The following is a 24,464-nucleotide window of genomic DNA, read 5'->3' as shown; positions in this document are numbered from 1 at the left end:
ACCATCCCCGGCTAATTTTTTTTGGTATTTTTTAGTAGAGATGTGCTTTCACCATGTTGATCTGCCCACCTCAGCCTCCCAAAGTGCTGAGATTGCAGGTGTGAGCCACCATGGTCAGCCAGAAATTTAATGTAGTTTAGAACGATTACAAAAGTATTTCTACATACCTTTAAATTTTGACTAATTTTGCCTCTGGCAATGGGATCAAAATAAAAGCAGCAATTCTTATTTGTAATGCAACAGCGTGTCTTAGAATAGTTAGATCTCAAGTAAACTTTACAAATAGAGTACTGGAATTAATTTACATTTAAAAATAAATTAGCCCAGTGGCATAAAATTAAATCCCAGGCTCCAAATAAAAATTTCAGCAAATTCCCCTTTTATCTGTTAACACCGAAAAATATCAGCTGCTATACAGAAATTATTTGTGCATTATTCCTGGGAGAAAGCAAGCAAGCAGCTCTCATGGCAGTCTTTATTTTCTATGACCCTAACTTATCCTCTATGATCCTGAATAAATGGTAGGTAGTACCCCTGCACTAAACTTGGGAAGTACTTAAGTAAGTACAGTCACTTTAAAAGAACTGATCATAGATGTCTAAAATTAAAACATTTATTAATAAACAAAGTCTCTCTCGTAAATGGGCCAAGAAGCAATTCTAAGACAAAAGTGAACCCTAGAATATAGATATTCCCAGAAGACAATTTTCCAAGATACCTAGCCAAACAATTTTCACTTAGTCACAAAAGTAATTTTCATCGAAGCCTACAGTCATTTCTTTTTCTAATTCTGTTCTCTCATTTCTTTCTAAGCATGATCTTAATAAAGCATATACCTGTCAAAGACTTCTCTTTGCAAAAGACACGGGAACGGCAGTCAGGAAGAGGACTTCAAAGCCCAGTCACTCTACTGATCCGAAGTTTATGGCTGTGTGTAACTTAGCCTCTCTGCATCTGTTTCCTTGTCTGCAGTGGTATTAGGTTGGTGCAAAAGTAACTGCAGGATATTTACCTTATAAGAGGGTTGATGGTTAAATACATGAGTGAATAACTTAAAACATATAGAACAGTGCCAAGCATGTACTAAATGCTCAAGAGTTTGAGCTGTTATTATTCCAGCTTTTTCATCAAATCAAATGGTATCCTCCTAAGCAGCCTAGGGATTACAATGACAAACCTAGTCAGAGGTAAATCAAAGGATTAAATATGTTTGGGAATATAGAAATCAATTTGTGAACACATAGTAAAGACACTGTAATCAATCCCTAGTTATTTTTCACAATAGTACCTAGTTATTATTATTATTTTTATAGATAAAGGGGTCTTGTTATGTTGCCCAGGCTGGTCTCAAACTCCTGGGCTCAAGCAATTCTCCTGCCTTGGCCTCCCAAAGTGCTAGGATTACTGGTGTGAGCCACTGTGCCCAGCCCCTAGTTTTTAAAATGATTTTTTTTTTTTGAGACGGAGTCTCACTCTGTCGCCCAGGCTGGAGTGCAGTGGCCGGATCTCAGCTCACTGCAGGCTCTGCCTCCCAGGTTCATGCCATTCTCCTGCCTCAGCCTCCTGAGTAGCTGGGACTACAGGCGCCCGTCACCTCGCTCGGCTAGTTTTTTGTATTTTTTAGTGGAGATGGGGTTTCACCGTGTTAGCCAGGACTCCTGACCTCGTGATCCACCCGTCTCGGCCTCCCAAAGTGCTGGGATTACAGGCTTGAGCCACCGCGCCCGGCCCAAATGATTTCATTTAAGTGTATGATCCCAAACATTTTGAAAATACTAAAAATTACTATCAATATTTGTCTTACTCATTCTTCAGATTATCCTTTAGATATTCAGTAGTGCCACATAATTTTATAACTAAATTTTATTATAGCTGAATACTTCAAAGAGTTGTGGTTTTGAAATAAATTTTGCTATGATTAGAGAAAATCTATTCAGAAAGTACAATATACATTAATTTATGGCACTTGTCCAAATATTACCAGCATACAAATTATTGTGTAAAGTTGTTTCTTACATATGGGATCTAATAAGCAAAGAAAAATGGAATTTGTATTCAAAACAAATAGAAGCAACACTGGCTCCTTTTTTTTTTTTTTTTGAGACGGAATCTCGCTCTGTCACCCAGGCTGGAGTGTTGTGGCCGGATCTCAACTCACTGCAAGCTCCGCCTCCTGGGTTCACGCCATTCTCCTGCCTCAGCCTCCTGGGTAGCTGGAACTACAGGCGCCGCCACCTCGCCCGGCTAGTTTTTTGTAGTTTTTAGTAGAGACGGGGTTTCACCGTGTTAGCCAGGACAGTCTCTATCTCCTGACCTCGTGATCCGCCCGTCTCGGCCTCCCAAAGTGCTGGGATTACAGGCTTGAGCCACCGCGCCCAGCAACACTGGCTCCTATATACTAAAAATATAAGATAGTTTTTTTCTTAAACACTCTGGATACAAATACTAACTGTATGGGTTGAGAACTTTAAGTTTTCATAAGTCGCAAAGTATACAAGTAGAATTCTATAAATATATCCCCTATAATAATCATATGCAAAACCATTCTATCACAAATACTACCAAAATCCTTTGAAAAACATAAACTACAACACATTTTCAAAGAAATTATTAGTTATAACAACTACAAAAGCAATAAATATCAACAGTTATTTGGCTGTCAGAAATGAAGGGCAGTATAATGTAAAATTCAAATAATGCGAAGTTGTTTTTTGAAGATGTAGTCTTGAGTTTCTTCTTCTTTTTTTTTAAGTTTTAGAGCCAGGGTTTCACCATGTTGCCCAGGCTGGTCTCAAACTCCTGGCCTCAAGCAGTCCGCCCGCCTCGACCTCCCAAAGTGCTGGGATTACAGGAGTGAACAACCACCTTGGCCAAGTTTCTTAATACAAGGTACTAAACACTCTTTCAAAAATAATATGACTTATTCTATATAATTTAAAGTTGAGCAAGAACTCTAAAAAGAAAAAATTAAGCAGCAGATGAAAAGTAGGTATGTGGAAATAATGGTATGAAATATGATTTTATACAAAATGTACCACTCTTAAAATGTGTAAGGCTTAAAATGAATATTTTTGGATTGTGAGTGTTGCTCAGCCTAATTTTTAAAGAATTAGTCTCAAACCATTCAAAATCCAGTATTTCTCAAAAGTTTTGATATTACTAATGTGGACATGGTGCAGGATGCAATTTCATGTCAACTTACCTATACTGTTCTATCCAATAAAAATATAACCTTTGAGCTTAGGAGAGAATGTATCTTTTGAATGTTTGATCTCTATATAAATTCTACTTTTTGGAACGTCAGAATTTTGTAGTATGAACTAATATCCACCAGGAATTGGCCCAAGTTTAAACAGAAGACACAAAAGAGACATAGGTGTCAAACAGCTTAAGTCTGCTCTATGCAATTATACAGTCATACTTACTTTTTACATGAAAGTGCTTTAAAGTCAAAAATATTTGTGTAAAAGGTATTAATAGTACTAATCAATTCTATCCAAGTAGAAGTTTAAAAATTAGTTCCAGTTTACTAATTTCCCTTAAAAAGTACCCTTCTGCCACAATGTAAATAAAAAATGGTCCATAAAATGGTGACATTAGACAAATCATAATTTGTAGTGTAGGCCCTTTAAATGGAGACCAAATTTTTATTAATCCAAAGCTAGAGATTTTATTTCTTCCATATGCCCAAAGTAATATCAACTCGCATTTTCTGTATGCCTTAAAGAATTTTTATTTAACATAATGAGAGTTTAACTTATATTAAAGACTGCGTGGTGCCCTTTCTGTTGCTGTTCACCAACTGTTTTTATGACGGTAACTTCGAGATCTGGAATGTGACCGAAAATGAGAATGCTTTGCTGTTTGTACTTTAGTTTCAGAATTGGTATACCCTTTGGGAGATTTACACGGGGATCTTGCTATTGAGTCAGAATGTCTTCCATGTGATCTTGATTTTGTTCCTGAGCTAGTCTGCTTTTGAGGTGAACTTGACTGTGATTTTCCTATTGACTTGGACCTTTTTTGTAAGGACTTGGACCTTGACCGTCCTCTAGAGCCAAAATTCCTTCTTGGAGTTCTTGACTGCCTTGCTGAGGTAGACCGCCTTGGTAATGATTTGGAACGAGATTTAGACTGGCTATAAGAAAATCGCCTGTGTCGAGACCTGCAAACATCCATAATGTTAGAGCATATACTTCATACAAATTAAGAGATCAGGAAACAACACTTTCAGGAACTTACATACTTTACATAACATTAGTTATATTTTTACTAGATAAGCTTAAAAAATTTCTCATTATATCATGCATGCTTTTGGTTCAAACATAAGTAACAAGTTTGTAATATTTGTTATACTAGAATACACAGCCAAAAATTTTTACTTTGCTAGACGTATCTTATAGGGATCAGTTCTGAAAAATGCACTGCATATTTAGTCTGGGTTATACAGCTCTTAAGAGGTACAAAAATCTGAAGAAAAAAAGATTAAAAAATCAATTACTTACAGTTCAAATAATGCTTATAAAAATAAAAATCTAGATGCAGGACTTTTGGGTCCTGCCATGACAGAACAGCTTGTATTAATCTTCCCATATAAAACAGCCATATATATATATATACACATATATATACATATATATATATATTTTTTTGAGACGGAGTTTCGCTTTTGTTGCCCAGGCTAGAGTGCAATGGCACGATCGCACCTCCCCACAACCTCCGCCTCCCAGGTTTGAGCAATTCTCTCTCAGCCTCTGGAGTAGCTGGGATTACAGGCATGCGCCACCACGCCCAGCTAATTTTGTATTTTTAGTAGAGATGGGGGTCAGGCTGGTCTCAAACTCCTGACCTCAGGTGATCCCCCTGCCTTGGCTTCCTAAAGTGCTAGGATTACAGGTGTGAGCCACCACGCCTGGCCGAAAACAGCTATATTGAAAAGCTACACAACACTTATAAAACAACTGTTCAAAGGCACTGGAGGATAATCAACACAAGCAGGAAGAACCTGAGGGATTACAAGCCTTGGCTCTTATTACTAAGACAATTTTTCATTAGCTGGGCATGGTGGCGGGCACCTGTTGTCCCAGCTACTTGGGATGCTGAAGCAGGAGAATGGCAGAACCCGGGAGGCGGAGGTTGCAGTGAGCCGAGATCGCACCACTGCACTCCAGCCTGGGTGACAGAGCGAGACTCCGTCTCATAAATAAATAAAACCATTTTTCAAATGACAGCATGGAGGAGTTGAGCCCAACCAGAAAATGGCTTTTTGACTAAGCTGAAGAAAGTTAGAATTCAGGGCTACCAAAATGGGTGGGACATGAGAGGCAAAAACTCTAGAGATGAGTAAATTCGAGATCAAAAAGTACCTCTAAAATTTGCCTACAAATTCTCCTTAAATCACTGGCCATCTTCTAAGTTGTGTGTGTATGGGAAGAGATTCCAAGGGGCCAGCAAAAAACTGGAATTCACAAATTCAAGAATGAGCTGAAATTTTTATCAGACACATGGTGCTGGGGAGAGAGATTACAGTCCAAACTCCCAAAAGGTCAATGAGGAACATTAGGCAACAACCCAGAAGGGCTACATTCTAGAGGCAAGGGCCATGCCCTAGGAATAAATACAAAGCCAAAACGAGCAGCTTTAACAACGCCCAAAACCAAGCCTTAAGATCAAAGTGATCCACCAGTACTCTGCCTGCTAGAAAAAAAACAACTGTCTTTGGAGAATGATAATGTCATGCAGAGCCTCTACAATTTTTTGTCCATGTCCAACATGCTATTTTAAAAAATTATGAGGCATGTAAAAAAAAACAGGCAAGAATAACTAAAAACTAAGGAAAATGAAAGGCAAAAGAATCATTCCCAAAGTGATTTGGATATTGGCATCATCAAACAGGAATTTAAAAAATTACTATGAATAATATGTTCAAGAAAATAAGAGGAAAAGACAAAACAGATAAAAAGATAGTTTCAGTGGAAAACTAGAATCTATAAAAAGAAACAAATAGACATTTAAAACTAAAAATATATGGTATCTGAAATTAAAAAGTCATTAAATGGTCTTAACAGCAATCTGGATTGGATATAGCAGAATAAATAATGAACTAGGCTGGGTTCAGTGGCTCACACCTGTAATCCCACTTTGGGAGGCCAAGGCAAGAGGATCACCTGAGGTCAGGAGTTCAAGAGCAGCCTGACTAACATGGTGAAACCCCATCTCTACTAAAAATACAAAAATTAGCCGGCCGTGGTGGCGCATGCCTATAATCCCAGCTACTTGGGAGGCTGAGGCAGGAGAATCACTTGAACCTGAGAGGCAGAAGTTGCAGTGAGCCAAGATCGCACCATTGCACTCCAACCTGGGCAACAAGAGGAAACCTCTAAGTCAAAGAAAAGAAAAGAAAAGAAAAGAAATAGTTAACTAAAATATCATTAGAAAAACATCCTACTGAAATACAATGCGAGAAAAGGAATTTTAAGAAATCCATAGAAGAACACAACAGATGTATAGCATACAGTCACACAGGCAAGAGGAAAGACTGAATAAGGCAGAAGCAATATTTGAAGATAATGGCATAGAATTTTACAAAACTAACAAAAAGCATTAACTCACAATTTCAAAAAGCTCAATAAACCCATGCAGACAAAGAAAACTACACTAGGCACATCACAGTGAAACTGATGAAAACCAAAGTCAAAGAAAAAATCTGAAAACCGGCGGGGTGCAGTGGCTCATGCCTGTAATCCCAGCACTTTGGGAGACTGAGGCGGGCGGATCATCTGAGGTCAGGAGTTCCAGACCAGCCTGGCCAACATGCAGAAACTCCGCCTCTACTAAAAATACAAAAATTAGCTGGGTGTGGTAGTGGGAGGCTGAGGTAGGAGAATCACTTGAATCTGGGAGGCGGAGGTTGCAGTGAGGCAAGATTGTGCCACTGCACTCCAGCCCGGGTGACAGAGTGACACTGTCTCAAAAAAAAAAAATCTGAAAACCTTGCCAGAGAATGAAAGACAAATTACCTTCAAAGGAGCAATCATAAGACTGACAACTGACTATGGATATCAGAAAAACAATGGAATGACATTTTTAAAGAGAAAAATAAAATCACTGCCAATATATAATTCGATCCTCAGCAAAAATATTTCTCACAAACGAGTATTAAAGATGTTTTCAGACAAAAGCTGAGAGAATTCACTATCAGCAGATGTATACTACAAGAAATACTAAATATTCACTGCCCTGGTACTTCCTGGTGAGCTGAAAGAGGAAAAAAAGAAATACTAAATATTCTTTAGACTGAAGAAAAATGATACTAGATAGTAACATTGAACTAGATGAAGAAATTTAAAAAGCTTTCTTTGGAGAATGATAACACCATGCAGAGCCTCTTTAATTTTTTGTTTTGTTTGTTTCTGAGACAGAGCCTTGCTCTGTCACTCAAGCTGGAGTGCAGTGGGGCAAGCATGGCTCACTGCAACCTCTGTCTCCCAAGTTCAAGCGATTCTCCTGCCTCAACCTCCCAAGTAGCTGGGATTACAGGCACACGCCACCATACCTGGCCAATTTTTGTACTTTTTGCAGGGACGGGGTTTTGCCATGTTGGCCAGGCTTGTCTGACCTCAAGTGCTTCACCTGCCTCAGCCTCCCAAAGTGCTGTGATGACAGGCATGAGCCACTGCACCTGGCCTCTCTTGAATTTTTTATTATATATTTATACTGAAAATATACTGATGTAGAATATATTCTGGAATAAATTCACAGTCTTTTAGAAATTATTAAATTTCATTCATTTTGTAGACAGCTGTAGGAAGCAAAATGAAGAAAATGTCCTTGGAAAAAAATCCTAACATAGTACAAGAAGGATGCTATAATATATTTGGACTAAAGAAAAGGGAGTTGAGGAGCAATTTTAACATTGTTAGGAACATTTAGAGTACTAACATACACATTCCTTGATATAAAGTTAACAAAGATTTATGGAATACCTTTTTTTACATTCATTCATTCATTCATTTATTGTGAGACACAGTCTTCCTCTCTTGCCCAGGTTGGAGTGCGGTGATGCAATCATGGCTCACTGCAGCCTTGACCTACTGGGCTCAAGGAGTCCTCACACCTCAGTCCACCTTCTCTCTCCCTCCCTCCCAGTAGCTGGAACAGGTGTGTGACACCACACACGGCTAATTTTTTTTAGTTTTAGTTTTGTAGACATGGGGGTCTCATTATGTTGCCCAGGCTGGTCTCTTGAATTCCTGGACTCAAGTGATCTTACCCTGGCCTCCCAGAGTGCTGGGATCACAGGTGTGAGCCACTGCATCTGGCCATAATACAATTTTTAAAATGAGAAAAACTGGGGTCAGGGAGGTTAAGCAATGGTCTGATAACAAGTACAAAGCAGAATAGCATTGTCCTGAAAGATGTGGTCCTTCTATCCCTGATACTCGATAATGACTTGAGACAGTCAGGTATTATACTTTACTTCCACCAGAAGGCAGAAAATGATGTGAATATCCACCTTATTTAAATCGAGCAAGAGAAAAAAACTGGTTCACTAAGGCTGTAATGCATTTAGAAAAATCAATTTAAATTATTTATTTATTTATTTATTTTTTTGAGACAGAGTCTTGCTTTGTCACCCAGGCTGGAGAGCAGTGGCGCAATCGCAGCTCACTGAAACCTCGGCCTCCCAGGTTCAAGCGATTCTCCTGCCTCAGCCTCCCAAGTAGCTGGGATTACAGGCGTGTGCCACCACACGCAGCTAATTTTTGTATTTTTAGTAGACACAGGGTTTTGCCATGTTGGCCAGACTAGTCTCGAACTCCTGACCTCAGGTGATCTGCCTGCCATGGCCTCCCAAAGTGCTGGGATTACAGGCATGAGCCACTGTGCCGACCCTGAATTTTTAGTAGAGAGAGGATTTCACCATATTGCTCAGGATGGTCTTGAACTCCTGACCTCAAGTAATCCACCCGCCTTGGCCTCCCAAAGTGCTAGGATTCAGGCATGAGCCACCATGCCTGGTTCATATAATTAATTTCTGTTGTGATAAACTGGCTAGCAAAATAAATAACTTGAAAATACCTTTTCCCCTCCCCCCAAATTACGATTTAATATGTCTTCTTCAATACTTGGAATTTATTCTTGATAACTTATCTTTTATAAGTACACTGATTTACATTAACTTTAGTCAACCACCTTTCACAAGGGATTTTATTACATTTCTTTTTTTTTTTTTTTTGTAGAGATGGGGTCTCACCATGCTGGCCAGGCTAGTCTCAAACTCCTGGCCTCAAGTGATGCTCTCACCTCAGCCTCCCAAAGTGCTGAAAATACTGCACCTGTACGTTTTATTCTATTTCTTCCACATTTAAACATTTTTAAAGTTAAAGACTACAAACTGTTGGGCACATTTAGGAAAATTTTATTTATCTGAAACTCATCACCTTTTTTTTTTTTGAGACACAGTCTCGCTCTGTTGCTCAGGCTGGAGTGCAGTGGTGTGATCTCGGCTCACTGCAACCTCCGCCTCCCAGGTTCAAAAGATTCTCCTGCCTCAGCCTCCTGAGTAGCTGGGGTTATAGGCGTGTGGCTACCACGCCCAGCTAATTTTTGTATTTTTAGTAGAGACGGGGTTTCATCATGTTCAGTTTGGTCTTGAACTCCTGACTTCGTGATCTGCCCACCTCAGCCTCCCGAAGTGCTGGGATCACAAGTGTGAGCCACTGCACCCGGTTGAGTATGTATTTTTTTTTACTTTTTGTTTTCTGCTCACTATATATTATCTTCTTATGTAAAAAGATAAAGTTAAGTCTGTAACTTTAACATAAGAATTAATCCCATAAACCCAAGTTAAATAACAATATATGATAAATAGAGAAGAGTGTTATCTTTTAACAAAAATTGATTATGTTCGTACATTAAGCAAAATGACTCAGCTGGACTGTTTATAAAAACTTTAAAATATTTTCCAGGCTGGGTACAGTGGCTCAAACCTGTAATCCTAGCATTTTGGGAGGCTGAGGTGGGAGGATCACTTGAGCCAAGGAATTTAAGACCAGCCTGGGCAACATAGCGAGACCTGCAATCTCTACAAAAAATAAAAAAGTTAGCCTGGTGTGGTGGTGCACACCTGTAGTACCTGCTACTTGGGGTGCTGGAACATAAAGAAAATTTCTTGAGTCTGGGAGGTCAAGGCTATAGTGGGCCATGATCACGCACCACTGCACTCCGGCCTGGGAAACAGTGAGACCCTATCAAAAAACATATATATTTATATATATTTCCTAGAAAAAGTAGAAAATGAAGTTTTTGGTCCTCTTGTATTTTGTACTCACTCTTTAAGGCTGTCTGACCGCCTCCTATTTCTTCCCCATGAAGAACTTCTACTTCGAGTTCTTCTTTGGCTGGGGCTTCTTGATCTCCTGTGATCACTTGGAGAACAAGGATGACGTTCTTTTGATTTCATCTGCCCTGGTGCTGGAACATAAAGAACAAGACTTATGACATAATTTGTTACCTGAACACCACAGTAACAACCACTCAACTAGTAATCATTTACTGCAAGAATTTTAAATTAGAAAATGAGTCATCACTGAAACTCATTCTGCTGAATAAATAAAATCTGGCATTCAGTCACACTTACTTTTGCGATCACCTTGTGCAAACTGTATTTCAATTTGACGGCCACATACCCACTTTCTATTGAGGTTATAAAGAGCGTCTTCAGCATCTCGAACATCTTCAAATATGACCAGCTGTTAAGGACACTTTGAACACGAGATATCAAGTAAACATATTTTAAAAGTATTATTTACATATGAAATGAAATTAATATGAGAATCAAGTTCACGTTATTAAGTTCACATCTTCAATATAGTATGAATAATCAGAAAAAAAATTTTCACTTTTTCTCATGAAAACAAATGACCCATTATGATTTAGAAGAGTGAGTCTAAAAATAAAAAGAACAAAACAAACATGTAACTGTACTTTTAGTGTCTACAATAGTGTGGCTGCAGTATGCATGTATAATTTGAAAACAAGAAAACCAAAAAAAAAAAAGTCCAAATTTGGCTAGCATTATAAAATTACAAACTGTTTAGGACTCACTCCCTTCTTTCAGATAAAGGATCCATCAGGTTTTTCACTGAATATCAGCATGAAGAAGCCTTTATTCTGAAATTAAAATTACTCTTTCATTAAAAGGCTTTTAAATTTGACATTTAAGAGACATTACTTATGAACAAAATTGCACATATACAAGTGAGTTAAAACAAAAAACTGATTTAGTCCTTTCAAAATGGTATCTACTTTTGAACCTACCACTTCAAACATATATTTTGTTTTTGTTTTTTGAGATGGAGCTTCCCTCATCACCCAGGCTGGAGTGCAATGGTGTGATCTCAGCTCACTGCAACCTCTGCCTCCCAGGTTCAAGAGATTCTCCTGCCTCAGCCTCCCAAGTAGCTGGGATTGCAGGTGCCCACCACCACACCCTGCTAATTTTTGTATTTTTAGTAGAGACGGGGTTTCACCATGTTGGTCAGGCTGGTCTCAAACTCCTGACCTGAGGGGATCCACCCACCTCAGCCTCCCCAGGTGCTGGGATTACAGGTGTGAGCCACCGCACCCCGCCAAACATTTATGTTTTTACTACTTGGGATATAAATATAAAAGAAACATAAGAGCAATCTGTAAATATCTGGAATTACATATACTGGTTTGTAATATCCCACTAAACTTCCTTATGTATATGAATTATATAATATTAAACCTAGCTATAATGGAAATTAGCTATATAAAAATAAATAACTTTTTTTAGGAGGTTGTTCACTGGTTTAATTAAAAAAATAACAAACAGAAAAAGCTCAAGATACGCAATATAAAACGAGACTGGCAATTACCTCAATGTCACTTGATCTTGAACCTTGACCTTTACTCTTTAAGGCTTGCAAGATGGACTTTACAAGAGACGCAGAACCAACAAAATCAGACTTGGCTTTGACTCTGGAACTCTGAGTAAATGTAGGAAAGCCGAAGTCTCAACCTGGTGTTGGCTTTGTCTTTTGCTTGATAAAGACTTCCCCTCTTCCAGGTCTTTATATCAGTGTCCACCCTCCCTCTTTACTCCTTGATGCTTGAACTTTAGGTGCCTTTTGTCTCGCCTGCTGGGTTTATGCTTGGATTCTAGCTAACAGGTTGGTTCAAACTGGGGGGTGCTTGCCAGCTACTGTGGACTGCTTTAGATCTTCTGAGATAAAGAAATAAACACATTTAATTAGGCAATATTAATCTCGTAACATATGCTACTGAATACATATACGTATAAGCACGCATATACAGTATATTCACATGCACACAATAAAATAAAGGATATTGAACATAAGCAAATCCTCTTGGGCGGCGAGTGTAGAAGTCAAGTGGAATGTAAACGTCTACTATAGGGCCATATCGACCAAACTCACGGCGCAAGTCCTCAGGCCTGAAGTGTTTTAGAAATAAGGCAAAGAAATATGAATAGCTGGATTAAAATATTTTGCCTACAGAAATCCACTTGAAACCTTCAAAAGAAAGAACATCATCTAGACCAGCATTATCTAAAATTGTTTTTTTGTAAGAATCATGCAGGTTTTGAAAGAAAGGGAAAAAAAGGAAAAAAAAATTCTCAGGCCAGGCGAAGTGGCTCACACCTGTAATCCCAGCACTTTGGGGGACCAAGGTATGTGGATCACTTGAACCCAGGAGTTCAAGACCAGCCTGGGAAACATGGTGAAACCCTATCTCTACAAAAAAATACAAAAATTAGCCAGGTGTGGTAGCATGTGCCTGTAGTCCCAGCTACTCGAGAGGCTGAGGTGGGAGAATCACCTGAGCGTGAGGAGGTTGAAGCTGCAGTGAGCCAAGATCACACCACTGCACTCCATCCATCCTGGGTGGCAGTGAGACCCTGTCTTAAAAAAAAAAAAAGAAAACACCAAAAAAACTTCCCCAGATTCTCACACCTCTCTTACAGGTTCTGATTCAGGAAGTCTGGATTAGAGGCTAGAAATCTGTATCTTTACAAGCACTCCAGGTGGTTGTTACACTTAATTTCCAGAAACACTGACCCAGGATATCCACCTCTGAAAGTTATTATAAGATCTAATAAGTAATTGTTGCACTAAGAACACATTCATTTTGCCTCACTTTAATTTCATGTTTATGTTAATCTTGTTTTCAGATAGCAAGAATTAGATTCTAAAGAAGTCCTAAAATTATTTATCAGGCTTTAAAGAAAAATGGATGTTTTAATATTAAACATAAAACAAAGTAACTACTGTATTCCCAAATTTGATAGGTATTTCGAGCCTGCTATATGCCTTCTAGTGTGATTAGGAACTTCAGAAGGGATACCAAAAAAAATTAAATAGCATGATATTCATCTTCATGGAGCTACAATTTAACTGAAGAGACAAAATATTTAGCAATAATAGCTAACAGTTACAGTGCCTTTATATATTAGCCACTGTTCACCTTACAACCACTTAATTCTTACAACTTCCCTGTGGTTATTTACAGATGATATAGACAAATTACGGGTGATACAGACAGATTTCAGGTTATTTACAGGTGATACAGGCAGATTACAGGTGACACAGACAGATTAACCCTTCTAAGGTCACTGAACCAGCAAGTGACAGAGCTAGAAATCAAATTTTCAGTCTCACACTGGTCCATCTTAACCACTACACCCTACTGCTTCATGGTGCTATCACAGGGATTCTGCATCAAGCTATGATCATACAATGTGGCTCAAGAGAAATAAAGATTCAAAGATGACTAAGAAGCTTCGAGCTTGGACAAATGGAAAAAAGATGGTGTCAGTGATAAAAACTAGAAAAGAGCTAGATCAAGGAGGAAGAAAAGAGGCAAAAGCAACTTTCAGGTTTAGAAATGCAGAATTTGAGGTGATGGAAGAACATCGATAAGAGTTCTATAAGCAACAGAAAATTGTGATTATATGCATTATATTAATTAGTGTGTATTAATATAATTATTAGAAGCCAGTGATTAAGGCTAGAGATGGGGATTTAGAAATTATTACATATAAGACTCAACAAAAATTGACTAAGCATCCACTATATGCCAGTAGCTCAGTCAATATTATGACATACTTTATTTCATTTAATACTAATAGAACATGTTTGTTTTTACTATTAGTTTTTGAGGACAGTGACAACATCTTTTTCTTTCACTTATTCAGAATTCAGCAAATACTTATTGAGCATCTACTATGTGCCAGGCTCTAGGAATATGATGAGAAACAAGAAAAACACAATTCCTGCTCCCACAGACCATGGAGTGGTATAAAGGGTCTCAACCTCTCCTAAGTACTGTAATCATCTGTGAAGGGATGTTACAGACATAGGCACCCCAACCTGATGCATTAACTCTGGACCTAATTAGTATTTTCCTTAGTGAGGCCCAGTTATGTTTTATTTTTTCAGGATTTCATAGGCAATTCTGAGACTGAAGGTTGAGAATCACGGCTAAAGTAGGTGTCTTCACCAGCGTATCTCTGTACCTAATGTAGCTGCTGGGCACACGGTAGGTACTCAATACACATTTGCCTATCAATGAATGAAGAATACATTACTGTTACCATTTAAGAGTTAAGGAGACTGAGGGTGAGAGAAGTTACCTTGCCCAGCGATCTACACAGCCAGTAGCAGAGCTAGGATTCAAATGAGGGTCTTCTAAGACAACAAATCCCATCAACCAAATGTAGTGGCTAAGAGGAAAGGGACCACAGATAATATAAAGGAGGAGGTTGGAGCACTGTGTACCACAGAGGTCTGGAGTCCTGGAAGCCAAGGGTGATGGGAGTCGGATGGAACAGGTCTTTTCAAAAGAGCCAATTTCCATTCACTGTTTCCACTCCCTCACCTGTTAGCTGTTGTTTTGTTTTCATTTATTTTTGTACTTTTGGTATGATCTACTTCAACATTCAAAAAAGTACAGAGAATAATAAACACCCATGTATCTACCAATAAGATTTATTTTCTGGCCGGGCGAGCTGCCTCACGCCTGCAATCCCAGCACTTTGGGAGGCCGAGGCGGGCAGGTCAGGAGACCAAGACTATCCTGGCTAACACGGTGAAACACTGTCTCTACTAAAAATACAAAAAATTAGCCGGGCGTGGTGGTGGGCACCTGTAGTCCCAGCTACTCAGGAGGCTGAGGCAGGAGAATGGCGTGAACCCAGGAGGCGGAGCTTGCAGTGAGCTGAGATCGTGTCACTGCACTCCAGTCTGGGTGACAGAGCAAGACTCTGTCTCAAAAGAAAACAAAACAAAAAAATTATTTTCTCAGTATTTGACATACTTGCCATGATTTTCAGTATTTTTTAAAGAAGTATTACATCCTTCTGTTACCAACGGAGGGTCTTGACTATGAGTCCTCCAGGTTCTTGGCATTTTTAACGAAGAATTGGACAAAATGCACAAAGCAATGAAAAAATGAAGCAATGAAAGCACAGATATACTGAAATGAAAAGATACTCCACAGAGTGGGAACAGGCTCAAGCAAGCGGCTCAAGTGCATCCATTACAGAACTTTCTAGGGTTTAAATACCCTCTAAGGTTTTCCATTGGTTACTTGGTTACACCCTATGTAAATGAAGACTTGGCCCACCACCAGTCTGGTGGAGGGAGGCGACCAATCAGAGGCTGAAGCAAAGCTACAAAGTTACACATGAAGACTTGGCCTGGGACCAGTCTGATTGGTTGCAGGAGGGGACCAGTCGGAAGTACTTTCCATTTTTTATCTGTAATACAGTGCAAAGGGAGTAGCCTCTGATCCTTTTGTTACTTGGGTGTAGAGAGGTGGAGTTCTCCTTTTGATTCAGTTCTAGGAAGTCAGTGTGAATCAGCCTTAGGTTCCCTGCCTCCAGACCCTATTCTCCTGCTTCAGTATCACTAGCAGAGAAATTGGTAGGCTGGAGGGTATGCCTATCTCAGCTTCACTACATGTTCTTCAGAGTGGCCCAACCAACTAACATTTCCAAAAACATGTGTTAGAATTCCCACTGTTACCCAGGCATGGCAGCTGACACCTGCAATACCAGCAGTTTGGGAGGCCAAGGTGGGAGGACTGCTTGAGCCCAGGCGTTCAAGATCAGCCTGAGCAACATAGTGAGACCCCATCTCTACAAAAAAAATTTAAAAAAATTAGCTGGGCGTGGTGGCTATAATCCCAGCTACTCAGGAGGCTGAGGAAGAAGGATGACTTGAGCTCAGGAGCTTGAGACTGCAGTGAGCTATGATCATGCCACTGCACTCCAGTCTGGGAGACAGGGTGAGACCTGTTTTGTCTTTTTTTTTTTTTGGAGATGGAGTCTTGCTTTGTCGCCCAGGCTGGAGTGCTGTGGCGCAATCTCGGCTCACTGCAGCCTCAACCTCCTAAGTAGCTGGGATTACAGGCATGTGCCACCACACCCAGTTCATTCTATTATTAGTAGAGATGGGATTTTGTTATGTTGGCTTTTAAAATTCCTCTTGAAAATATGTTGTAGTTTTTGGTGCACAGGATTCTGCATGTTTTTTGTTAACTGTTTTCCTAAGTATGCCTTTTGATGCTATGGTAAATGCAATTTTTAAATTGTCATTGTTTTCAATTGTTTGCTGTTAATATATAGAAATAAAGGTTTTGTAAATTTACCTTATATCCTCATAACTTACTAATTAGTTCTAGCAGTTTTTTTGTTCATTCCCTAGTATTTTCTATGTAAACAAATATGTCACCTAAGAATGGTTACTTATATCTTTCCAATTTTTGTATTTTATATCTTTTTCTTGCCTTGTTGCACTGGTTAGGACCTGCAATAAAATGTTGGAGGTTGTAAGAGTGGCATTCTTTTCTTGTTCCTGATTCTACAAGGAAAGCATTGTCTTTCATCATTAAGTATAATGTTAGCCATGTTTTCTATAGATGACATTTATTAGGTTAAGAAGTTCTCTTCTATTCCTAGTTTGCTCACACTTTCTGTTTTTTTTGTTTTTGGAGACAGGGTCTCAGATCTCACTCTGTCACCTAGACTGCAGTTCCATTAATACACTATATTTAACATTAAAAAATTATTCCTTTATACAGTACAAAAGCAAAGATATTATTTTTCCTAAGCCACATCTTGTTTCACCAGTGAAAAGAAACACAACACAAATTTTAAAACTTTATGTATTTTGATACCGAGTCTCACTCTGTTGCCCAGGCTGGAGTGCAACGGCGTGATCTTGGCTCACTGCAACCTCCTCCTCCCCGGTTCAAGAGATTCTCATGACTCAGCCTGCCTGGGATCCTCAGGTGAACCGCCCACCTCAGCCTCCCAAAAGTGCTGGAATTACAGGCATTAGCCACCTCTCCCAGCCTAAAACTTATTTTTAAAATTTCTTCAGTTCTTGTGTTCAATTTCATTTCTGTCAAATTTTACACTAATTCACAAAGCCTTTTAGTGTCTTCTGCTTTTAATTTTCTAAAAATTGATTTTGTTTTAAAACATTCCTAGTAAATAAAATTTGAAAAAAGAGGAAAATTAAGTCCTACTGTCCAAATGAATTTCTTTCTAGTCTCATTTTCTTTTCTTTCTTTCTTTTTTTTTAGAGACAGGGTCTTACTCTGTTGCCCAGGCTGCAGTGCAGTGGTGCAATCATAGCTTGCTCCAACCTTGAACTCCAGTACCTAGGACTACAGGCACCCATCACCATGCCCGGCTAACTTTTATTTTGTAGAGATGAGGTCTTGCTATGTTGCCCAGGCTGGCCTTGAACTCCTGTCCTGAAGGGATCCTCCTGCCTTGGCTTCCCAAAGCACTGGGATTACAAGCATAAGCCACTGAGCCTGGCCCTAGTCTCATTTTCCATATATAGTTTTTCCTTTTTTCATTTTTTAATATAGTTATGCACCACATAACAATGTTTCAGTCAATGATGAACCATATATATCATAGTGGCCCCATAATCTTATAACAAAGCTGTCCTAGACAGGTGTACCTTTTAAAAAATCTTGCACACCATATTTTTAGTGTCTTTTCTATGTTTAGATACATGTAGGTAAATGTCTTACAATTGCCTACAGTATTCAATATTGTAACATGCTATACAGGTATGTAGCCTAGAAGCAACAGGCCTTACCACATAGCCTAGGTGTATAGCTGGCTTTACTATGTAGTAGGTTTGGGTTTGTACAACAACAGTATCACCAAATGGATTTGTCAAAACCTATCTCTGTCCTTAACTGATGCATGACTGTAATTGAAATCATGCTATGTATATAATTTTACATACATTTTATTTAACATTTTATCCCAATGATTTATTATTATTATTATTTTTTGAGACACAATTTCACTTTGTCACCCAGGCTGGAGTGCAGTGGCCAGTATTGGCTCACAGCAACCTCTGCCTCCCAAGTTCAAGCAATTCTTCTGCCTCAGCCTCCCTAGTAGCCGGGACTACAGGCAAGTGCCACCACGCCCAGCTAATTTTTGTATTTTTAGTAGACACAAGGTTTCACCACATTGGCCAGGCTGGTCTCGAATTCCTGACCTCGTGATCTGCCCACCTCGGCCTCCCAAAGTGCTGGGATTACAGGTGTGAGCCACCGTGCCTGGCCCAATTTTTTCTATTATTAGTAGAGATGGAGTTTCACTATGTTAGCCAAGCTCATCTCGAACTCCTGACCTCAAGTGATCCATGCGCCTCGGCCTCACAAAGTGCTGGGATTATAGATGTGAGCCACCGTGCCAGGCCCCAAAGATTCTGTTTATAAGCATACTAAATGTTAAAGGCTATTTATTTAATTATTTTTGAGACAGAGTCTCACTCTCACACCTGGAGTGCAGTAGTGCAATCTTGACTCACTGCAGCCTTGACCACCTGGGCTCAGGTGATCCTCCCATGTCAGCCTCTCAAGTAGTTGGACGACAGGTGCGCACTACCACACCTGGCTAATTTTTTAATTTTTTGGTGAGACAGGGTTTTGCCATGTTTCCCTGGCTGGTTTCAAACTCCTGAGCTTAAGTGATCCACCCACCTCAGCCTCCAAAAGTGCTGGGATTACAGGCATGAGCCACTGTGCCCTACCTTTAAAGCTAATTTAAAACGTTGTTTACATGTCACATTGCTAACTTATACTGTATACCACTTTGTACTAAAAGGTTAATATAGATTACATGTGATGATTCTAACTTCATATCATCACTTACCTGCTATTCGATCTTAGGCAAAATACTTAACCTAAATGTTGGTTTTTCATCTATAAAATGGGGTTAATAAAGAACATACGGCCAGGCACGGTGGTTCACGCCTGTAATCCCAGTGCTTTGGGAGGCCAAGGTGGGCAGATTACCTGACGTCAAGAGTTCGAGACCAGCCTGGCCAAAATGATGAAATCCCGTCTCTACTAAAAATACAAAAATTACAAAAATTAGCCAGGCATGGTGGCACACGTCTATAATCCCAGCTACTCGGGAGGCTAAGGCAGGAGAATTGCTTGAGCCCAGGAGGTGGAGGTTGCAGTGAGCCGAGATTGTGCCACTGCACACCAGCCTGGCTGACAGAGCAAAACTCTGTCTCAAAAAAAAAAAAAAAAACAAACTATACATTATAGGGTTACTGTGAAAATTTAATATATGCAAGGTATGGCACCTAGTACACAGTGAGTATTCAACAAATGTTAGAGATTATTTCATTCATGCAATATAATCTTGTAGATTTTGATTGTATGCCAGTGGCAGAGCTAAAAAAACAAACGTGAAAAAATGGAAAAGGAAATCTGTAAATCTCAACTATCAGTCTCAATCACTCATTGGTGAATGAAGTACATAGATCAGAGATCAGGTGTCACCTGCAGATGTATTTTATTTGGCCTGCACGATGTTTAAACATTTAAAACAATGTGTATAAACATGAAATTGCCAATATTTTACTGCTTTTATTTTTTATTTTTAGTTTTTGAGACAGAGTCTCACCCTGTCGTCCAGGCTGGAGTGCAATGGTACGATCTTGGCTCACTGCAACCTCCACCTCCTGGGTTCAAGCGATTCTCCTGCCTCAGCCTCCAGTAGCTGGGATTGCAGGCGTGTACCACCACGCTCAGTGAATTTTTTGTATCTTTAGTAGAGCCTCAGTCTCCCGAGTAGCTGGGATTGCAGGCGTGCACCACCACGCTCAGCGAATTTTTTGTATCTTTAGTAGAGACGGGGTTTTACCATGTTGGCCAGACTGGTCTTGAACTCCTAAACTCGTGATCCACCCGCCTCAGCCTCCCAAAGTGCTGGGATTACAGGTGTGAGCCACCGTGCCTGGCCACAGCTTTTATTTTTTTAGACTTTCTAAAGGTCTCTCTGCTCCAGGCTGGAGTGCAGTGGTATGATCATAGTTCACTGTAACCTTGACCTCCCAGGCTCAAGTGATCCTCCAACCTCAGCTTTGCCAGTAATTGGGATTACAGGTGTCATACACTCGGCTATATTTTACAGCTTTATTTATTTTTTGAGACAGAATCTCACTCTGTCGCTCAGGCTGGAGTGCAATGGCCTGATCTTGGCTCACTGCCAACCTCCACCTCTGGCGTTCAAGCAATTCTCGTGCCTCAGTCTCCTGAGTAGCTGGGATTACAGATGCCAGCCACCATGCCTGGCTAATTTTTGTATTTTAGTAGAGACGAGGTTTCACCAGGTAGGCCAGGCTGGTCTTGAACCCCTGGCTTCAAGTGATTCACCCACCTCAGTCTCCTAAAGTGCTGGGATTACAGGTGTGAGCCATCGCGCCCAGCCTTATATTTTACAGCTTTCAAATCTACAAATGGGATTTTCTTTTTCTTTTTTTTTTTTTTTTTGAGATGGAGTCCTCGCTCTGTCTTCCAGGCTGGAGTGCAGTGGCGCAATCTCGACTCACTACAAGCTCCACCTCCCGAGTTCACACTTCTCCTGCCTCAGCCTTCCAAGCAGCTGGTAATACAGGCGCCCGCCACCACACCTGGCTAATTTTTTGTATTTTTAGTACAGACAGGGTTTCACTGTGCTAACCAGGATGGTTTCCATCTCCTGACCTCGTGATCCGCCCGCCTCAGCCTCCCAAAGTGCTGGGATTACAGGCGTGAGCCACCGCACCCGGCCACGAATGGGATTTTCTTATGATTCAACTTAATACTAACATCTAAAGACTGAGTTTACACATACAAAATCCAGATTTCTGATTTCTCTTTAAAACTAGGAAGATATGTTAACAGTAAGTCCAGATGTCTACATGGCAGCTGTCAGCTGGAGCCTAGAGGCAGATGCTGCTCCTTTTAGATGGCATATTTCCTTTTCTATTTGCTATTCTATTTCTATTTGATAGTCCACACCATCCTACTATGCCTTATAAGCTGGCAGCCTCACTCGTTTATATTCCCCTGGCTGGCCCCTGTGAACCATCAGAATTGGAAACCTCTGATTTTTCTACAGACACCCTGAAAAGGCTTGATGCTTACTCCGTTTTCAAGCTGTCTGTTCAACTGCGAGGTTTTTAAATTCTGCCCAGATCATGAATTTTGTTCGTGTTTTCTATGTAATATATTGATAAACAGGCTGAGAGAAGAAATGTCAACAAGGCACCTTTTAGATGTTAGAACTAAGATATATTAATCACAGCATATAGTTGTGATACATGTACTTGGGATGATCAAATAAAAAATACTTGGCCGGGCACGGTGGCTCACTGTGGCTTTGGGAGGCCAAGGTGTGCGGATCACTTGAGGTCAGGAGTTGGAGACCAGCCTGGCCAACATGACGGAACCTCGTCACTACTAAAAATACAAAAATTAGCCGTGTGTGGTGGCATATGCCTGTAATCCCATCTACTCGGGAGGCTGAGGCAGGAGAATCGCTTGAACCCAGGAGGCAGAGGTTGCAGCGAACCAAGATCGGGCCATTGCACTCCAGCCTGGGGGACAAGAGCGGGATTTCGTCTAAAATAAAACAAAATAAAATAAAATAACTAAAAATAAAAAATACGTAACATTTATTTACTTCTCAAAGGTAAATTATAATACTCATCTCAGATGACTATGGAGTCAAGAGCTCCATATATCTGTACCTGTCTAGTCAGTCCCAGGTAAATCACTAAAACTCTTAGCTTCCGCTCTCCCTTATGTACAATAAAACAGTACTGCATAGGTAGAAAGGTTGGGGGAAGTAAATGAAGTAAGCCCAGTGAAATGAAAATGTCTATTAACACGGTTCCCTCTCCCCCGCCCCCAATTTCTCCAGCTCCATTAAGGAAGGAAGTGCTATATGAAGAAGTCATTCCTTAATATCTGTGTTCAGACACTCTGTAGACAGAATTCTCAAAAGAGGGGTAGGGCATCAGGATCAACCAGGTGAGTCTATCCTCAAGCCATTAAAAAGGGTGTTAATACTGGACTCAGAACTTTAAAAGAAAACCGCACCGATCTCATTCATTGAAGTTATTTTTTGTGTGCAGAATAAAATTGTGTGAATAAAATGCAAGCAGCACCGTCTGTAAGTAGACCATAACTGGGCGAAAGAAACTGTAAGGCCCGAGTACGCATTATGGTACAGGACGTTCTCACCAGCTCCAATTCCTCTTCATCTAGGAGGGTTGGACGCGCGGTTTTATCGGGGCATGGCGACAAAGCGGCTGAAACGCGGGCACTCGCTGGAGCGAAAACCCTCCCGGCTCGAGGCGGGGAGCGATATGGGCTCCGGAGAGGGGCGCCCCGTGCCCCCACGGCCCGCCGGCTGCAGCGCTGAGGCGCGGAAAGCGGCGCGGGCCCGGCAAGCGATGTGCTCGGCGCCGGGGCTGAAAGCTGGCCGGGAGGGCGGAGGCGCGAGTCCCGCCCAGGCCGCGGAATAGTCAGCGGGCTCACACCTCCCCCGGGGAGGCGCCTCCGCCGGCTGCGCAGCCTGGGCCCGCGGGGAGGCTCCGCGGAGCCCCGCCGGGCCTCGGCCGGGCGCCGCGGCGCGGCCGTTACCCCGCCCCTCCTCCGAGCCCCCAACCTGCAGCCGCGGCCGTTCACCTGGTGGCATCCGCGACGTTCCTGATGAACAGGGAGGTGTTGGGGGGCCTCGTGTAGCGAGACATGACCGCTTCCTCCGTTCGCTCTGGGTGTGCCAGCGGCCGCTAGTCTCGCTCAGTCTCCCGCTACCACCGCTGCCGCCACAGGAGCTCCGCCGGCCCCCGGCGCGACCCCCACCCCTCGGCCTCAGCCCCGCCAGCGCGCAGCCGCAGAGGCCGGCGCAGAGGGGGCGCAGCGCGGCGCCAGCCCGGACGCACGGGCCGGGGGCGGGGGCGGGGGCGTGGGCGGGGGCGGGGCCGGCGCGGCCCGGGGACCGCGGGAATCCCGAAGACAGGAGCGTGGCCGTTCGGAAGCTCTGTGAGATTCGGGTATGGAGGGTCCTGGAGTGCGACGGGATTTGGGGAGGGGGCGGCGGGGGCCAATGTATGTCAGGAGGGCGGAAGCCAGAGGGGGCTTGGGGCCGCGGCGGGGACGTCGGGGGTTAGAGGACCCAGAGGTGGTGGCGGGGCAGCGGCTGGGCAGAGGTGGGGGCGGTGAGAGCCTTGTTCAACCGCGCCCCCGCCCAACCCCCCCGGCCCTCAGCGCATCGCCCTCAACCCAGGACCTTGGCAGTTGGGAGGCCTCCTGCCCCTTTGGTCTTGAGCCTTCGGCTTTCCAACTGTGAGGTCTCGGTTTTGTTCGGATTTGGTTTTTAATAGAGACGGGGTCTCGCTGTGTTGCCTATGTGGTCTCGAACTCCTGGGCTCAAGCCTCTCCTGCCTCGGCCTCCCAAAGTGCTGGGATTACAGGTGTGAGCCACCGCGCCTGGCCTGTTGGATTTTTAAGTATTATATGATTCTTCATCCTTTATTCACTTGGGACATAACACTCAGCTGTGAGTACATTCGTTCAAATGTTTATTGAGCGTCTACTATGTACCAGGCACTTAGCTTGGGATATAGCAATGAACAAACAGGCCAAGCCCCGCTCTCAGAGCTTACTTTCTAGAGAGGGGGACAAACGAATGTACAAATGAATACATGATGTAGAAGACAGCAGTTAAAATGCGGGGACAATTAAGCAAAATTTAAATTACCCTCTCCCCATTCCCCCAAAATGTTGTAGCCCATTCCCTTCTGGTTAGACTCTTGTCTTCGCCTTGCTCCTGTGGCCTGCAGGCACAGCCTGTTACTCAGGGCTGGGACTGTAACCAGGCAACTCCTAAGTGTGAAGAGTACCCCTTTTCGCTCTCTGAAGTGGTAAGCTTTGAAGAATACATGTCATGGTCACCCTTCTAGCTCACAGCCCTCCCAGAGGCTGTGGAGGTTCCTGGGTCTGCAGCTGTACTAGAACGGTGGCTATTCTTTCATTCAGAAGGGATTGCTTTGGCACTGCAGGCACAGGGCTAGACTGGCATTGTGCCTATT

General features: G+C 41.8%; 1 protein-coding gene and 1 long non-coding RNA gene across 4 annotated transcripts; one reads left to right on the top strand and one right to left on the bottom strand.

Annotated features, from left to right (window-relative positions):
- On the top strand, nt 1–15,181 carry LOC111538071. The gene is made up of 3 exons (XR_002730198.2): nt 1–981; nt 2,753–2,889; nt 14,487–15,181. It is a non-coding gene; the product is annotated as an uncharacterized LOC111538071 (long non-coding RNA).
- SRSF12 (serine and arginine rich splicing factor 12) lies at nt 3,709–23,352 on the bottom strand. Of its 3 annotated transcripts, none has more exons than XM_023205269.3 (5): nt 23,059–23,352; nt 12,377–12,481; nt 10,643–10,746; nt 10,335–10,476; nt 3,709–4,165 (listed from the first exon to the last, which is right to left on the bottom strand). In XM_023205269.3, exons 1-5 carry the CDS (start codon nt 23,121–23,123, stop codon nt 3,796–3,798), a joined length of 786 nt encoding a protein of 261 aa, XP_023061037.1. In that variant the 5' UTR covers nt 23,124–23,352; the 3' UTR covers nt 3,709–3,795. The 3 variants fall into 3 exon arrangements, with proteins under 3 accessions (XP_023061037.1, XP_031791434.1, XP_031791435.1); XM_031935574.1 differs by lacking the exon at nt 12,377–12,481 and adding an exon at nt 11,904–12,250 and having other exon boundaries at nt 10,643–10,766; nt 23,059–23,351; XM_031935575.1 differs by lacking the exons at nt 12,377–12,481; nt 23,059–23,352 and adding an exon at nt 11,904–12,301 and having other exon boundaries at nt 10,643–10,766.
- Between the last annotated feature and the right edge of the window lie 1,112 nt (nt 23,353–24,464).

This window comes from Piliocolobus tephrosceles, chromosome 5 (genome assembly GCF_002776525.5).
Source record: "Piliocolobus tephrosceles isolate RC106 chromosome 5, ASM277652v3, whole genome shotgun sequence".
Lineage (NCBI taxonomy): Eukaryota > Metazoa > Chordata > Mammalia > Primates > Cercopithecidae > Piliocolobus > Piliocolobus tephrosceles.
The sequence above is the reverse complement of the archived record's forward strand: the minus strand, read 5'-3'. Positions and strand labels throughout refer to the sequence as shown.

Bases quoted from the DNA above. Each gene is read 5' to 3' on its own strand.
- SRSF12 (XM_023205269.3), bottom strand. From the start codon at position 23,123: ATGTCTCGCTACACGAGGCCCCCCAACACCTCCCTGTTCATCAGGAAC. The intron at 12,482-23,058 runs GTGAACGGCCGC...AAAACACTTCAG, and splicing joins AACGTCGCGGATGCCACCAG to GCCTGAGGACTTGCGCCGTG. The intron at 10,477-10,642 runs GTAAGTGTGACT...TTTATGTTCCAG, and splicing joins TGCACAAGGTGATCGCAAAA to CACCAGGGCAGATGAAATCA.